At 39.1% G+C, this 18,354-nt stretch overlaps 1 protein-coding gene across 1 annotated transcript in view; it reads right to left on the bottom strand.

Annotated features, from left to right (window-relative positions):
- Positions 1-324: 324 nt before the first annotated feature.
- Positions 325-18,354, bottom strand: part of LOC104521455 (protein tyrosine phosphatase receptor type K) — a gene marked incomplete at its 3' end in the record, with an annotated part of 103,340 nt that continues 85,310 nt past the window's right edge. The window contains exons 4-8 of the mRNA XM_029083888.1: positions 15,043-15,152; positions 13,610-13,811; positions 10,582-10,687; positions 3,816-4,089; positions 325-361 (exon numbers count right to left, since the gene is read on the bottom strand). Of these exons, the coding sequence (XP_028939721.1) occupies positions 325-361; positions 3,816-4,089; positions 10,582-10,687; positions 13,610-13,811; positions 15,043-15,152 (729 nt within the window). The remainder of the gene's footprint in view (positions 362-3,815; positions 4,090-10,581; positions 10,688-13,609; positions 13,812-15,042; positions 15,153-18,354) is intronic.

Genomic DNA, 18,354 nt, shown 5'->3' with positions numbered 1-18,354 from the left:
CTAGCATAATAGACAGTTTCCCAAGTGTGCTTTCTAGTCTCCAGTCCATCTATCTGCTGCCTGCAATGTTCCAGCTGCCTAAGAGCAGATCTTGAAAACCACAGACAAGGAAAACAAAGGAGAACTTTGTCTAAATTCTGAGTATTGCTAGAACAGTACTCTCCTAGTCCAATACCAGAGAATAAAAAGCAGTAGCCCATTACATTTTAAGACAATCAAGTGGTTCAAAATAGATGGACAGTACCAGCTTTGATTCAAACATTTAACAGAAACTCCACATATAATTAAAAAAAGCTACTTTGCTTAGAGGGACGAATCTCTTACCTTTTGTAGCTATTCGAACACACTGAGTTTTGGTTTCCTGTTGAGGAGGGAAAAGCAAAGAAAACAGTTAGACCAGGTTGGTTTTTCTTGCCCTTCCCATTCCATAGGTTCACCCTAGATCTGCTGATCAGCTGGGGCAACCCAACAAGGTGGTGCAGGGCTCTGGGCTTAGCAGAGAAGAGACTGGGTGATTTTGCCTTCACAAAAGCAGGAAATCTAGACATTGATCTGTACCATCCAGGATAACGATGGGGAGAAAAGGTGCAGGACAGCCCAGATGTAGTCACATTTCAGATTATTCGAATCAAATTGAAATGATGCCATAAGAATTCAGAGAGAGGGTGCAGTGGAAGAAAAGAGGAGGACTGGTGCTCTTGTTTACTTCATGGCACAGAAATCCTGAGCCAGAACTGACCTCCCAACAGCACCATGCAGCCAAGAAGGTACATTTGTTCAGCACTGTGTCTAAACTAACTTGTCTTGCTGCATTCTGATGGTCTTGAATAAAGTCATCATAAAATCACAGAATCATAGAATGGTTTGTGTTGGAATGTTCCAGTGTCTCATCACTTTCACAGTAAAGAATTTCTTCCTAAGATCTAATCTAAAACTACCCTCTTCCAGTTTAGAGCCATTTCCCCTTGTTCTATCCCTACCTGCCCTTGTAAAAAGTCCCTCCCAGCCTTCCTGTAGGCACCTTCAGGTATTGGAAAACTGCTATAAGGTCTCCCCGGAACCTTTTCTTTTCCAGGCTGAACAGCCCCAACTCTCTCAGCCTGTCCTCATAGGAAAGGTGCTCCAGCCCTCAGATCATCCTTGTGGTCCTCCTCTGGACTCACTCCAACAGGTCCATGTCCTTCTTATGTTGGGGTCCCCAGAACTGGACACAGTACTCCAGGTGGGGTCTCACTAGAGTGGAGTGGAGGGGCAGAATCACCTCCCTCGACCTGCTGGCCACGCTTCTCTTGCAGCCCAGGACACGGTTGGCCTTTTGGGCTGTGAGCGCACATTGCTGGCTCAGTCACCTGAAGCATGTCAGCAACGTGCTCCCTCATGCTTCTGAGCATGGAATTAGCATAGCCCAGCTATCCCTTCACATATGACACAGTTAATCTACAACCTGTGTAATCTGCCCAGGAAAGACAGTGATTTGACAGTGATGTGCTTCAGAAGTTGCACATGCAAAGATAATTTTTCTGTTTTTGCTTCCCCTGCTCCCTTTCAGAAGTTTGGTCAGCAATTGAAGCAAACGAACAGAGAAATGACTTGGTGATGCACAGTTTGGACAACTTGAACAGATGAGGGTTAGTCATAAATGGGTTTTCTGAATTTTATGTACAATATGCAGTTATTTTAAAGGCAAACATACTGAAATAGTATAAGGTTGCATGAGAGGATGCAGCTGCTGCTGTATTAGATCACTCTAAACTATATAAGCATGTAATTAGAAAATATAATAATGACACAGTTTCACTCTATAAAATATGGTCCCTCTAGTCCCTCAGCACTCCATTTACAAATGCATCTCCTGGGATCTCTTTCTTCCTCTTGAAGATTCCTGAGCAACAGGTAAAATATGTTGACACTGTTTTGTAAATACAGCTTGTAAAGAACAAGCAAAGCTATGAGTTGAGGCTTCCCACACCTGTTCCATAAAGCCATAAAGACAATTTTTCAATCTAAATGAAAGTCCTGCAAAGTCTACTGATACAATCTTACCTAATCAGAATTTTCCCCAGTTACTGGATTTACTTGTCCACTTCCGTTCAGTGTCTGTGAGGATTACAGAGTAACCCTCACCCCAACCCTACAGTGTATTTCAGAGCATACTTTACTTCCCTTTGACTATTTTGGTGAGCCTACTGGTGTATAGTAAACCACCTGTTTAAATATTCTGCAGCTCAGAGGTTATCTTACAACCACTAGATCTCTGTCCTGGTAGAATGCAGTGCAGTTCCCCCAAAACCTCTGCCCCAAAATCCCTCTAGGAACAGAAATCTGATCCAAAGTTTTAAATCATACCATAGGAAACCTTTTTAGGATTAAACTCTCTCACAAACTGAAATAATGTTAAAGAAAAAAATAATTTGTTCTACTTACCTGCCAAAATATAAAAGCCAAAATAAAGATCTATTTTTCTATTTAATATTTTTGTTTTGCTTTTCCCTCCCATTTATTCCTTGAGGAATGAAACAATTTCCGTACAATTTAGTCAGCTGGAAGCCAACAAAAGCAAAGAGGACATATGTAGCAGGGGAAAGGAATATGAATGAGTGACTAGCAGTTACCTTTTGTTTTGCTTTGCTTGCTTCATGTAGGTTTATAGATAAGAATTAGAAAGAGGGAACAGTCTCATCCATCAGAAAAAGTCTCTAATTCTCGAGCAGCTCCAGTAGTTTCATTAGCTCCTGCTTCACCCCCATCCTGACTTGATGCATATGCAATTTCCATAGCCATAGGTAGAAGGTGAGATTTTCTTCAAAAGGCTCCAAGCCAAGGTTGCCTGTTAGCTAGGATTTGTTTAGTCACCGCAGACACCCATATGTGAGGGTAGACATGGTCTCTGCTCCTTTCTGATAGCTCTAGTGAGTCTCAGCAGCTATCGACCTTAATGTCTATCGGGCAGTTCCTTTCTGACCTGCCTGTACACTTCCTATGGAAACTCCTACAGACATAATACCTTCAGTTTCCTAAATTCTAAATAAAAAAATATTAATTTTTAAATATCTGAAGCTTCTGTGTCTACCACATTTCCCCTTCTCACTAATAATTTTCCCCTCCCCCATTTTTAATTTATGAGAGGGAAAAAACATTGAAGAGCAACAGTCTGTGGCTTGCAGGGCCACAGTTGTTCTTCCCACCTGGAACCTCCCTCCCTGGCACTCTTCCCCCTTCCTTATGCACAGAAAGCCAGCAGCAATAATCAGTGACAGAGTTAAAAATGAAACACCAAGGAGATAATGAAGGAGAGCGACAGCCATACTCTTACTATCGTACAGCAGTGGAGCAAGCTTCAAGTACACCTTCTCAGAAAGGCTCCCAAAACCACACCGTGGGCCTGGGGTTACTATTGTTCAAGGAAATCTTTACTTTTTATTTGATGTTCAGTGTGAGAGTCTCAAAAAGTTTGTAACATTTTATTAGCCTGCTGAGCAGCCCACATTCTGTTTATCCTGCAGCAATTTAATCTTCTGAAGTGCACAAGTACTGAGAACTGGGGAAAGGACTGTGGATGTTATTTACCAAGGAGGCGGTCACAGCACTGAAATTACTTCGCTGAGACGATTACTACAAGATGTATTAAACTCTCATCTAGTAGCAGTTACCATGACACAAGGGCGGTGTGAAATCCGAATGGCATGCTGCCACATTGTCACAGCACAGAAGGGATTACAGCCATGCCACTGCCAACACCTACTACGCCCAACTTCAACAGTCCTAGTTGTCACCTAGCTGACTCCTTCCAGGCAAAAGGGGTGGTTGGCACTTACCTTCTCAACACTGCTCATGGCCTGGAAATAGATGTTGTAGCCTTTCCGAGGAGCCAGTGGCGGGTTCCAGAAACCCTGGTAAGTCCTGTTGTCACCCACGGTAAAGGGGGCTGGCTCCGGCAGGTTTCCTGGGGGCAGCTCAGCAGCAAAGTAATACGGTGACCCTCCACTAAGAGCGGTCTGATAGGTAACAGGGATTTGGTAGCACTCCATGGCACCTGTTTCTCGCTTTGTTCGGTGTGGGTGCAGCTCCTCAACAACGATCTGGTAAGCACTAGTGAAATGGAAGAAGACCAACATATCTTTAAGGTGACCTGCTAGGGTCAAATCTCTAGTCTAATAAAAATATTAACCAAATTGCTTTGTGTAAACTCAAAAAGAAAAAAAAAAGGAAAAAAGGAAAAGACAGCAGATGCATGGATGGAGAGAAAAAACAAAAGCTTGAAATATAACAAAACTATCTCATTCAGCCATTGGAAAGAAGCAGCATCCATTTTTTTCAGGAAAAATAACAATACAAATCTATACACAACATCCTAACAATGATTTTGGGGTTTTTTAGGCTTTTTTCTTTTGAAGAAACACAGGAAGGAATATAACTTTGAACTACAATAGATTAAACTCTTGGCTAATCGCAAGCATCTGAAGTTAGCATTTTCCTTTGAAACAATATTAGAAAAAGTTGAGCTTCAAGGCCCAACATAATGACTGCCTCCAGGCTGTGCTTGAAGCACCAATTTGCAGTTGTCATATCATTAGAGACAGAACGTGCTGACAGGCTTCTCCACCTCTTGACCTTGCTGTGGCTTCTGTCTTGGCTCAGAGCTATGCAGATCTAAAATGCAAGTGACATGCTGCAATACAAGCACAGATGGACAGAAATCTGTCCGTTCCACCAAAATAGACCAACTCATTCCTCTACAGTTGTCAATGATAAAATGTTACAAATTGCTGCAGCAGATGGCATTTGGCCTATTAAAACACCATCCCAACCTCCCAATACCTCTCTTGAAATCGTCCATGGCTTGGTCACTTTTCAAAATCACCTGCTCAAAATAGAACAGGTAATTCTTTCTCTAACTGCAGATGTTACCAACTCATTATCAGCTTCCCTTGCTCTGCAGAAGTAGTGAGCTTACATACTGAGAGCAGGAAGCAATTCTTCAGTTTTTAAGAAAAAAATAAAAGAAAAAATGGGGTTTGGATTTTAAGAACTGTATGTATGCATATGCACATATATACACACATGTGTATGTGCATACAGTTTCTCATTTACATGCAGATACATTTGAGAACCTTGTGAAAGATTAGTAAGAAAATATGCCTAAGCATGTAGACAAGACTTGAAGCTATTCAATTAAAATGGCAGAACTGCTTGACTTGGTTTTGTTTGAAAGCCTTCTAAACAGAAAAAATAAAATTGAACAGAGTTATGGAAGCATCACTGCATTGCTGCAGGGACTCCAAAAGGCAAAAGCAAAGACAATCCTCCTCATTTCAGAATTTATGGGGCAGCATTAAATTATTTTGTCAATTTTCTCAGCTACTATTGCTCAGAAAACCCAATAACTGTAGTGGCAGAGATGAAGTGTAATACTGGGGAATGGAAGAAAGGAGAGAACAAAAAATTAGTTTCACGTCTTACTTGAGCTGAAAGAAGAATCATAGAATGGTTTGGTTTGGAAGGGACCTTTAAAAGCCATCTAGTCCAACCCCCCTGCAGTGAGCAGGGACATCCTCAACTAGATCAGGTTGCTCAGAGCCCCATCCAGCCTGACCTTGAATGTTTCCAGGGATGGGGCTTCTAGCACCTCTCTGGGCAACCTGTTCCAGTGCTTCACCACCCTCATTGTAAAAAATTTCTTCCTTACACCTAGTCTGAATCTACCCTCCTTTAGTTTAAAACCATTACCCCTTGTCCTATCACTAAAGGCCCTGCTAAAAAGTTTGTCCCCATCTTTCTCATAGGTCTCCTTCATTAGCATATCCTTTTCATAGCACCTATAAAATTAAGGAGGAAAGCCTCCTCCCTTTCAAAGTGACCAAGAGGAATATAAAAAGTCACCTCATTTTTGAATTCTAGGTAAGAGAAGAATGTAAACCAAAAAATGATGAGTTAGTTCTAGGGATCCCTGTTTCTCATAAACTGTGAATGGAACCTGTTTATAAATCACCTCTAAGGTAATAAACTCTATGTATTAATCATGTCCAGGTAATGTAGCCTGCACCAACAAATCACTTCTACAAGACCCCTGCGCACCCAGAATCTTACTTTATGCTTCAAAATTAATATACGAGAAAAAAACCTAAAGGTGATGGTATTTTACAAAGATGCCAGGATGTAAAATCTTTAAAATAATTTTTGTTTCTAATGTCCCAAGGGAGGAAGTGACTCCAGGTGTTCACTCCCTCCCTGGCCCTGGAGTCAGGCAGGGTTAAAACTGCCGCTCCCAAACTGGGCAGCCAACCAGCTGGAGAGTACTGGGAAGACAGACACCACTCTCTGCTCCTTCCATCCTACAGTCTTCTCTTGTGAGCTGCCAAAGGACTGGGACCGACACAAATTCTGCTCTTTGGAGTGCAAGGAGAGCAGGAAATTGCCATCTGTGACACTGCGCCAACTTCAGAGGATAAAGCCATCAGGGAGAGCGGAAGGACAGTGCAATGCCAGCATGTGACGAAGGCAACCATCCCCTGGAACAGCCCCATTTGTCACGCAGCTCAGAAGCAGAGATCCACCACAGTCACCAAGTTAACTCCCTTCCCCCCACCTCCCATTTTATACAATAAGGGCTAAATGAGGTATCTTTTTTTTAAGGCACACCTCCTTTTTAAGGGTCAAGTCTCTTTGGAAACCAAAAATCAAAGATGAACAGCATCTTCCTTAAATATTAGGAAAGTATCTTTTAATAGCATTCCTTAAAAACACGGTAACTTTTGAATGTGATATAAAAGGCATGGCAAAATTTTAAGCATGAGATCACAATAAAATGTGAAGGTTCCGAAAAATTTTCAAATAAAGTAATTTACATAAAATATACTTCCAAAAATAATACCTTTTGGGCCCCTACATCTGAAAAACGACAAAAAGTGGAAAATAATAAATAAATACACACACTGTAGCCATCTGCATCCATACAATTACTTTCAGTTAATGAAAGAATACCCAATGGCAGAAAGTCTTTAAAGTCTCAAGCAAGGAGACTTTTTTTTCTTTTTTAATTTTCACAAAGTATTTTTAAAATAAAAGATGTGCCTACCCTCTTTGAAAAGGGGATCTGGCAGTATTTTTAATGCAACATTATAGGCTAACAAGACATGTAGGAATACAGTCATTTATCTCTGGGGCCTTTGTGATACCATCTGTTTAAGCCCATTTACTAACACTACAGTGGCTGCAAAGCAGCACTGTCACTCAACGGACACATAACTGTTTGGAAAGGACACTCCACTGTAAGATGTGAAGACAAAAGCCAATGTTAAATTTGCAACTTGAAAAGCAGGGTCTTCACTGACTGCAAAGGTGGTCTGATATCAGGCTGTAAGTGAAAGTTTAAAGGTTATGTACTCTGGTTATTGGATTTTTAAGTATTACTAATTCCAACTTCAATTATCTTATGTTTTCTGCACATTTTTTTGTGTAACCGTGGGAATTCAATTATTGAGAGCGCTTTCTTGTGACTGGAGCTGAGGGAATTCCTACAATAGCTTTTTATTTTTTTCCCCTCTCCAGTCTTTCCATACAGCAAATCAGAAATAAAACACAGAAATAAAGAGGGAGGGGTGGAAAACCTAGATGATGATATTCCTTCTCCCTAATGACTAAAATACATTCTGAGATATTCTGAAAGGTAATACAAATTTCAGAAGCTTCTGCATCAGCTGCCAGGATTGTAAAGGCCAAACGGTTGTCTGAGAAAGCCAGGTAAGCAGAGAAAATGTTGAAGATATAACAGGAGAAGAGCTTCCCTGCTGAGATTTTGTGTGAGAAAACTATTTTTGATGCCTAAAAACTTTTTATTTTGCTTAAGAAAACCGGCACAGAGCCCCTTTATTGACCAAGACAATGACAAACAGCCTAAGGAGGCTCCTGCCAACAGATCGTCCTTTTCACCCATCCCTAAAAACTGAGGCTCTCAAACAGGTACTGCGGTGGTGAACATATTCATACTTCAACTTGATTTTGCATATGGAGGTATAAGAAAAACACTTTACCAATCAAATGAAATAAATTGCATTGTTAAAAAGTTGTTTATGCTGAGTCTGATATATGGGCTTCGTAATCCTCATCTGCAGTAGGATTTGAAAACGAAAGATTGTTTTGCTGGTGCTCACTTAGGTCCTTCAGAGAAACTACAGTGACAAATCACATCTTCAAATGAATCACTGAAGCACCATTGATGCTGCTGACTGGAATCTTATCCACAAGACTGATGGTGAAATAGTTCACACTCCACAGGAAGCCTGAGCCATCCAGCCCTGTCACCCTTTGCATTTCTAGTTTGTAATTTGTTTTAAAACTTCAGGAGGCCATAAAGAATACTAGAGATTACACGATAACACTTGACAGGGAAGATATGATTAGAGTCATGTTTAAACTGTGACGACTACAGCATGTACTGTCTTAAAGAAATGACTGACAGCCACACATAGATTTCACTTGAGTTAAGGAACATCTGTCTCCTGAGGGACTGTGCTGATGGAGAGGTTGAGATACAACAAAATCTGAGTGCAGTATAATTTTATTTGTAAAAGCAAAAGAGACTCAGACCAAGCTTTTTTCTCCTTTTCTATTTTTTTTTAATTTTATTTTCTAAATTATTTATTTTTTTAAACACAGACCTACTGCTATTAAATAAAATTATCTTTTGACCACCTACAGCTCCTGGGATTAGAGGACTGGGTGCAAACAAACCTTTTCAAAAAGCCAACAGTATTCTTCTGTTTCAGGCTAAAGAACGGCATTTGAGTCTCTTGTACTCAATCACAGCTGCAGGCATGGCGATGCATTTTTTCCCACCTACCTCGTAACACTCATTATGGCAGCAAGCCAGCTTGTAGTGGAAACACAACTGCAGAGTGGGTGGAGTGAAGCGTCACTAAAATGCATCATAAAGTTTAGCGAAAAGCATTGAATCAATTCAGAATGCTAGTGTGCTACATTTATTTCCCCTGTTAAGAGGCTGCTGAAAAATATCTGACTGCTATATGAACAACTTCTGGAAAGGGAATGGGACCATGTCTTCTGCATTCCCCTGGAGAATGCTCCTCATTCCAAGTAAGGAACAAAATACCTGCTTTGTTTTAAGAATAAAGCCTAGCTCTCTGGTTATGGTGAAGGACTTATTTCCTTGGTCCCTTGATGTTAGAAATTTAATGTAATCTCTTAGGTTTTAGAAATTAATTGAAGTGGGTGGACAAGGAAGACAGGAGACAGAAGGAAAGACATAAGCTTTTAGAGAACATACTCAAACAACAAGTTATTAATACTCTGTCAAACTATCCCTATCAAACTATCTATTGACATTTCGAACATAGACCATTTTTGACACCTTCATAAGCCATTATCGTTCTTCACATCCAAAAAAATCTTACACTTGCTCCAGGGCAATCTTTCAGAAACGAATAATGTATGTGGTTACAATTTTATTTATGAATAAAACACATCAGTATCCCCTATAAAGAGGACAGATCTGTATTATCTTCTATGACAGAATATAAATAAATAATTTGATCATATAAATCACAAGGGTGACTATATGATAAGCATATAAAAATGCTTATACGTACGTGACATCTCCACAACATCCATGTAAAACAAACATACCTCTTAATGGAAATAGACTTAAGAAGCAGTTAATTTTCCTCTAATTTTAGGGCTCGGGCATATTACTCGACATCAGCTGAGCCACTATAACTGACTTTATGTAACACAGAATGAAAAGCATTAGACTGTATTTCTCTAAAATGTCATGAGGGTAAGAGCATGAAAAGGTTCTGACGCTCAGTAGCTAATTAACCCCAATTAGTCAACCCTGTCCCTGAATACTGCTGATGCAGCCACATCAGTAAAACACAAATGGAATCAAATAATATCGCAATTTTTTTGCACTTACAAGTAGAAGTAAAGAGCAGGATGTGGACTAATCTTTGCAAACAGAATTAAATTAACTCTCAATGGAGAGCAGAAAGGGAAAGACCTCTCAAAGTTAACATAAATGAAACATTTTAATACGATTATGGGACATGCCAAATAAAATTTAATAGCTTGCTACATGATTTCTAGTAAGAAGTCCTCTGAGAGGAAAAAGGTCAAATAGTTTGTATTCATCACTATTATTCTCCCATTTCCTCTGAGCTTCCAATTTTCCAATCATACATATATGCTATAGAATAGCTGGTTTGAAGCACTGGAGAGGAAGTGTTATTTTCAAATCCACTTTCTGACAAACACCTTTCAACCTCATATTTCAGAGACACTGTGACAAAGTAAAATGAAATGATAAAGGACAGGAGGTGGTCCTGGGGACCCTAAATCAAACAGCTGGATGATTCAGGTCATGACTATCTTTTTTTTTTTTTATTTTTATTTTTATTACAGATCTATTGGCAAGCTCAGTCTAGCTAAGAAAAACAACAGTAATGTCAAATTAATACAACCTGGAAATGAACAGCTTTATGAGTTGCAAGACAGCATATAATCAACTAAAAAATAACTTACTGATTTTTTTCTTTTAAATTATTATCTTTTTTTTTTTTTTTTTACCTGATAGGTGCACCTTTGGCCTGTGCTGGTCTCAAGAGCACAGTTATTGTAGTAGCAGTTTCATTGAGAGATGCATCGACTCCTTCGTAGTCCGGTAAAGTGGGAGCTGATTAATGTTGAGTGGAAAGGAAAAGAATGAGAAACAAATCAGTGAAAACATTTTGAATTTTCATGAGATTGTGGCTGTTCACAATATAGTACAAAGCCACAACCTTCATCAGCTTTTTAAATGATTTTCCAATCAGGCACAATATTTTACTAGAGCATGAATGTGATTTCACCAACAACTGATAACCCCATTCCTAACTGCTCCCCCTCAAATCCTGATATCTATCAAGTTAAACAGGTTTATTCAAGGACAGAAACAGAGGGAGGTGGTCACTGCCAAGAAAACTTGAGAGTACAAAATTCCATTTTGGCCTCGCTCTGTTTACCTTACAAACAACTATAAAGATCTTGAAGACTCAACCTCTACCATCTCTCTTTTTCCTCCTCCAAAAATTTAAGAACCTTTCACATTTACTCTTAAATGTCGTGGGAAACCACACCAATACTAACCAGAGTGCATGAAAATTGGGCTTGGACAGATATGCATGTGTGGACTAGAACTGGATGGGGGAATCTATTCCCATGACATGATTTCTCCTTCAATTTCTGACAATGGATGGCCAAGCGGCTCATTAATCCGTTTCTGAACCACTGCAGTTTTCAGCCACAGGTATTAAGAAAAACCAAAATCAAAGTCAAAACTAGAAGCACTTCAGGAACTGATTCACTAGTGGACTGGCTGTCAGGCCTGGATTGGATGGCTGGTGCTTGTCATTACTTCAACCATTCAACTTTAACCTGCTGCTGCCAAACCTGTTACAGTCCTCACTGGTCATATTGTTGCTAACTTCAGCTCTAGTGCAAGGTAAGAAACAGGCTTTCCTGTGTTTCAAAAATTAATAGATTTCTCTTAATTACTAATCTTTAACAGGCTTGAAAACAATTTACATGGGGTTTTTTTAATGTGTGGCTGTAACTTTAGAAAATTGTTAATGATGCCTGTATATTTCAAAATGAACTTTCACATAAAAGATATTTCCTAGCAGGATGTCAACCATTTAAGTCATAATAATTTTACAATAATATATTGATAGATAAAAGAGCACTGAAAGATTAAGAGCCTTGCTTCATTAGTCCCAGATCCTAGATGAACACAAAAATCACTCTTATTTCAGGAAATATTATTTTCTAGAAATAATGTTAATTTATAAATTACTGTTTACACCATGTTCACTAGGATCATGGCAACCACTTGTAAACTTGGTTAAAAGGAATAATTTCACTCCTCATTAAAAAAAAAAGCTAGTATTTCATGAAATATGTGTTGCTTCATAACAAGTATCAGTTATGCAGAGTGAAACTAGAAAATGGTAAAGCAAGATTAAAAAAAAAAGGATGCTGAAATTCAGTTACAACGGATGTCACAGCCTGTTCTTAAGCTTTCCTTGTATATATCATATTTCACCAACTAACAGATTCATACTGTGTCTAGAAAGTGTGGTAGACTGGATGCTGGACAAAATTCCCAAAATTTCTGGGTGGAAAAAGAGGGCATATCTGAAGAAGCCTGAACACACTGTAGTCCTAAACAATCCGAACATGTTGGGGTGCTTATTTCTCAAAATACTGGAATGTCTGGGGGACAGACATGCTAGCAAGATATTACATAGTTACTTTTTTTTTTTTTCCCCTCCTACAAATTGTTTAGAAAACAAGAATGCAAGTACTGTACCACCATTATCCCTCAAAATTTATGAACTGGAATTTGTTGTGAAGAAACACAAGGACCTTTAAACAAACTGAGTAAAATACTACACTTCAAAACAACCTAAAAGCTAGACAAACAGAACAGAACATGTTGTTTGGGGGTTTTTTTGGTGGTTTGGTTAGGTTTTTTTGAAGGGGCTGGGGTATAAGGACCGGTAGTGCTTACGTGCTGGGATAGAATTCAACAAATTGTTCCTGTTAACTACAACAACTACAGCACTTCACTTGCTACATAATTCAAGGAGTTCTGTCTTGAATTTTCTCACATTTTGATTTATGTGCATGTTTTTGGGAACTGGGTGAGGAGACTATGTGAGTAGTTTCCCATAGAAATGTCAGGTGCATTCCAATACATTATTAACTTCTCTTTACAGGACAATATAATTTTCATCATGGTAAATTATAAGGAAAATAGCCTGCTCTGTGCTGTTTACATTTCTAAGTGACTGACTTCTTTGATCTCTGCCAAGCTCTGAAGTCACCATGTCATAAAATCAACAGTCTCTCTGCATACAGCATTGACTTATCTTCTGTTATCAACTGCATACGCTACTATCTTATTTTTTGAGAATAATACTGAAATTTAAGAAAATAATACTAAAGCATGCCATTTGACCTTACTTTCTTCTAGAGTTTGCAGTGCATTATTAAGATGCACCAAGATTGAATACTGTCAATCTTGGTGCACTACAGGAAGTGAATAAAGGCATGAGGAAGCAAACCTATATGAATCTGGCAAAAGAAATTCACACTTCCTCCCAACCACCCTAATTCTGTTTTATCTGTGTGCTGCTAAGTGGTGTCACCTTGAGTAAGTCAGTTATTTTCTGCATCTGACTTTACTAATCTGCAAAATAAATACAGTACTTAGTGACCCATGGAGTGTTGTAAGACTTAATTAGTTAAGGTTTATACAGCACTTCAAAATCTTTAGATGGAAGTATAAGATTACACAAAATCAAACAGTTGACAACTACAGGTGTGCAATTTCCACCTCATGTGAGGATTTATCCCTGAACTTATACTACTGTTAGGCAAAAATGCTCAAAAACATTTTCAGTAATATAGTTTCAAAACGTGATAGGATTTTTGGGGGGTTTTCATGATTTTTCAAGTCTCTCAAAAAAATCCTAAACCCAAATATTCCCCTGGCCCCCACAATAATTTCCTTTTTTTTTTTTTTTTTCATTTTTCTGTTGTTTTTTGTTTTTACCTGAGATGTTGGTAGTCACATTGATTGTGGTTGCTGGTCCAAACCCTTTGACAGTGCTTGCACGTATAAAGAACTGGTAAGTAGTACCAGGATGCAAATGTGAGAAGATGTGGTGTGTGCTGTTCCACAGCTTTGACACAGTTTGTGGAGGTCCTGCGACTGGAACTGCAGGATCAAATGACCGTATACTGCTATAGCTGACCTGTGAAAACAATTATTTTTGTAACAATTGTTACAGTTTTTGGCACAAGGGTATTAGCTTGGCTGGAAAGGAAACAAAAGACACAGGTTCATCTAGCTACCCAGCTATCTTGGGGATACCATGAGGACTTGATGAGTAATACTGTAGAGTCTGTTTCATTTGAAAGACCATGCAAGTGCCCTTCACCTCTCTTTGTTATTTTAGTTCACGTATGGAAAATTTCACTGATACGTTTACATCAGGACACCCTCACCATTCTCCTCATCTCCACCAAACCTCTTTATTTTTCACTTCCTGTAATAGATTTCCCTCTCCTCTTCTAATAATCACATCTAAAAACTAATATATTTGAAGCCAACAATGATATCGCAGTGTACTGGTTTTGACTGGGATGGAGTTAATTTTCTTCACAGCAGCTCATATGGTGCTGTGTTTTGGATTTGTGATTAAAACACAAAAGCTCACACTTCTGCCTTTCTGATTCTCTCCTCATCCCACTGTCGGGGAGTGAGCAAGTGGCTGAGTGGGGCTGAGCTGCCCATCAGGGTTAACCCACACTAATTAATTTTGTTAGCATTAAATAGATAAACAAACAGGTTTAAGTGATTTTGGTTGCTTAGTTGGTTTGTCTTCCTCCTATAATTCACTAGTACACAAAATTACATCCTCTGTTCCTTTAAAAAAGGAGTGGTGGAGAGGATGGTGTCTGTTCCTCAAATCAGCTCATGTTTCCTGCCAACCTCCTGTGGAGGTCCCTAGGAGGTTCATATAATAAATACACTTTAAATAGAATATATATGGAGGTTTCCTTGAAGGGTGATATCTAAAGATTTGACAAAGCTAAAAAACATTGCTCCAAACTTAATAATCATCTTACTTTTCGTGTAACCTTCTCTTCCAACAAAGAAGGTTTTAGAGATCATGGCTGTCATGGCTTTGGAACGGTGTATAGTAATGACACAAGATTTTTAAGACTAGTACCCCCCATGTGGATTGTAATATTGTTATACTCATATGCCAAAGCCACTTGACAGAGCTGGGCAGCCAACAACATATGCACCATAATTATGATTTCTGAATGTGTAATCACTACACAAAATCCAGTATTCTGTAAATGAAAGCAGTATATAATTGAATAGCTGCATACAGAGCACAAACACCCACCGTCAGCCACCCCTCTTGCCGCACTTTCCTAGCCCTATCTGATGCTTGTTAGCTGTTTAATGATTACCTCATACTGAGTAATGATGCCATTTGGATCCACTGGTTCCTTCCAGTTGAGAAAGATTTTATCTTCAAAAGGAGTTCCTTTCACCGACTTGGCAGGTATAGGGCCTGGCACTACAAAAAAAAACAAAAAAAAACAAAAAAAACTACAAAATTTTTCAAAATAGGAAATTCAAGAGAGAAAAATTAAAAAGATGACAGAACATCCTATTAAAACCAAAAGTGAGAGCAGGTCTATTTTCATTAATATTCATTCACTTGCAAAAGGCAGCGGTAGAAAGTACGAAAAAGCACTTCAAAGTGTATTTTGTCATTCACAGTGCAGAGAGAGCATGAAGTTGAAACATTATCCCCACATATGGTTTTCAAAACTTCATGCAAAGTCAAATTGTCTCGTAGTATAGCCAGGGGAAACAGTTCAAGCTAGATTACAACTTCAGGGAACATCACTGAACCCTGTAATAAGCATATCTTAGGACAAGGACTACACGGTTTTAAAATCCTTTTAAAAAGAAAAATCAAAGGCAAGGAAGAGCCTCTGTTACACAGCATCTTCCAAAGGAGAGAAATGCTTACAAAATAGTTTTTAGTCACCCCTTCTTATAGCTTGTTGTTTTAAAAGAATTCCTGGTTTAAAGAGGGGGCTGGGCAGGGGACAAACACAGCAGAGCTCAGCTCCCACTTCTTTCAGCCACTGACGTGCTTGTGCTGCTGAAGGATCAAAACTGCTTACTTCAAATCTTTCCAGTAAGAGACATTTTCAAAGCTTTGAACTGAACCACACTCAGATGACTCTACTTTCTTATTTTAAATGAAACCAATATCCCTGGTGTAATAACAAGTCTGAAGTGTCACCTCAGGCCTCTTTGCCCAAGTGATTCACAGTACCTGGTAATCCCATCAACAGCAGGCGGGAGCGCTTAGTTATCTCCCATTTCAGCTTACAAGATATTTTTGCCTGCACATACGGTTCCTTTTTAACCACAGCAGCTCACCTATATTTGAACATATACTGAATATATACTGAACATATATTCTGAAAGAACGGGATGAGGATAATGGAGTGCCTGAAGAAACCCTGAACCCAAAGAAATACCCTTCCCCCTCAAAAAGCCAAAGTTGCCCAAATCTGCAGTCTTTCAAGCTAAAAGGTTACTTCTATTTAATATATTGACATATATTTCTCTCCTCCTCTTAATCAGCCTATTTTTTTCAATGTAACTTTCAGTGAGCCTCACGCATGACATTTCTTGGGTATTAATTATCAGAGCAGACTGAAATTTTACAGAAAAAAAAATAAATTAAAAGCCACTGGATCAAAGGAAGCATGAGGCACCGTGCTAGCAGCACCCGGGAGTGAGTGGTCTGTCCCAATAGTGGGATTTATCTCAGTCTACATGGAAGCTACAAATGATGATCTCACCCTTGACACAAAAAACATAATTTGCCAATTAATAATAAATTCATGAAGTCAGAAAAACCCACAAGTAAACGGATGAGAGCTTCATTTGTCAAATGAAGACTTAGGAGAAGTTAACTAAAATCATATGCTGCTGCTTTGCTTCAGTGTCCCCATACAGACTGGGCAGTGGATGAAGACTGACATGTCATGACAGCCCCTGTGTACTGTTCATGGCATTGAGACACTTGCTGTAGGCAACGCTTCGTCTTTCATGGGAATGTTCTACTCTTTTTCTTCTCTACATCTCAAACAAGGAATGAATAGACCCTGATGCACACAACATTTTCCCTGGAAGACGTGTGGACATATGTGTGTGTGTGCATGCACATCTATGTTTGAGAGACAACACAGGAAAAAGCTGGGGCATGTACACAGAATATGAAATTTTATGTTAAAGCATGTGAGGTAAAAAGAAAAGAGACACAACTGTTCAAAAACTTGCAAAATATTTTTTCTGTGGTGCTTTTAAGGAACACATTTCATATTCAACTGAAACTGGGTGCAGGGCTCTATGTGTGAGGGTTGCATAAAGCCTCCTACATTTTCCGCTTAAACATCCAAGTGGGAAAAGCCTCTAGGATCATCACATCTTGCATGACTGTGTTTTCTTCTCCTACAATATAAAATTCATTGCTTGTGGCAGCAATGTTAAACTGACTGGAACTACGTGATCCCAGTTAGTTTCATGCTCCTCTTCCCACTGGCATGGGAAGGGCACAAGAACAGAAGCTAGCACAGTGACAAGCAGCTTGCTGGGAACCTCAGTAAAAATGTCAGAAAGTAAAGAGTGTCTAGAAAAAGACAACAGTAATTCCCACAAACCTCACCCACCCCTGCAAATTTACCAAAAATGAAGCTTGGGATCAGCTTAAATTATTTGAGAGCTCAACTGGAATTAAAATAAAGCAACAAATAGAATTTGAAATGCCTAGAAAAAGGAGTATAAGTTAATTTTAGTTTGAAGGACATGTTTTGAGGGGTCTGAAGTTATTTTTTCCCTTCAATTTTTCAGTTCAACCACAGTAAAAATATCTTTTGATTGCACAGCTTTACCCAAGGGGCAAAGAGAAGTGAGGAAAAACAAAAGCAGGAACAAAAGGATTTGCTTAAAGAACAGAGTATGTGTGAGCAGGCCCATAGATTCATCAGTTAGGTTAGTCAAAATAATGGCTAAATGTCCTCATTTGTGTTTTTATCTCTTTGTTCTCAGTTTAGTACTAGTTACAAACAGAAAGTTTAAAAAGAATGAAATTAGTAAAAAATCCCCAAACGAACAAAAAACAAAACCAAAAGAACAACAGCAAGGTAACCTGTTGGTAACACTATTCTGAAGACACAAACTGCATCTCTCCATGTAGGCAGCCATTGATTGCTCTCTCTGTTCCCCACGACCCCCAGCAGGACTCTAAGGACTTAAGAAATATCTTAAACTTCACTTTTTCAAAGCAGTGTTAAGACCCTTCCCTTTTATACAATATTTAGCAAGGACTCAGGTAAAAAACAGCCAGCTAAACATCATCCTTGTGCTGATAACAGCTTTTGGAAGCCTCTTCACAAACAGTCCAAAAGGCTTTCGACAGGCTTGTGTGTGTATCTCCAGAAGCCCCACTGCTCGCCACAGTGCCTCTTCGCTGCCGTCTTAACTCCTATGCTTCTTCCTGCGCGAGCTCTTGTTCTTCCCCTTGGACTTATGGACTGTCTATACTAAATCAAAACACTCAAGGCTATTACAACTGTATCTTAAGGTGAAGCATGTTACTTAAGATTCTCTATCAGGAATCTGAGTAATTCAAAAAAGCCTAAGTAGCTCCTAGAAGAGTTGACCTCAGGGACTGATGGCCTCTGCACCCTCTA

Source organism: Antrostomus carolinensis, unplaced genomic scaffold (assembly GCF_000700745.2).
Source record: "Antrostomus carolinensis isolate BGI_N321 unplaced genomic scaffold, ASM70074v2 scaffold4452, whole genome shotgun sequence".
In the NCBI taxonomy this organism is placed as follows: domain Eukaryota; kingdom Metazoa; phylum Chordata; class Aves; order Caprimulgiformes; family Caprimulgidae; genus Antrostomus; species Antrostomus carolinensis.
The sequence above is the reverse complement of the archived record's forward strand: the minus strand, read 5'-3'. Positions and strand labels throughout refer to the sequence as shown.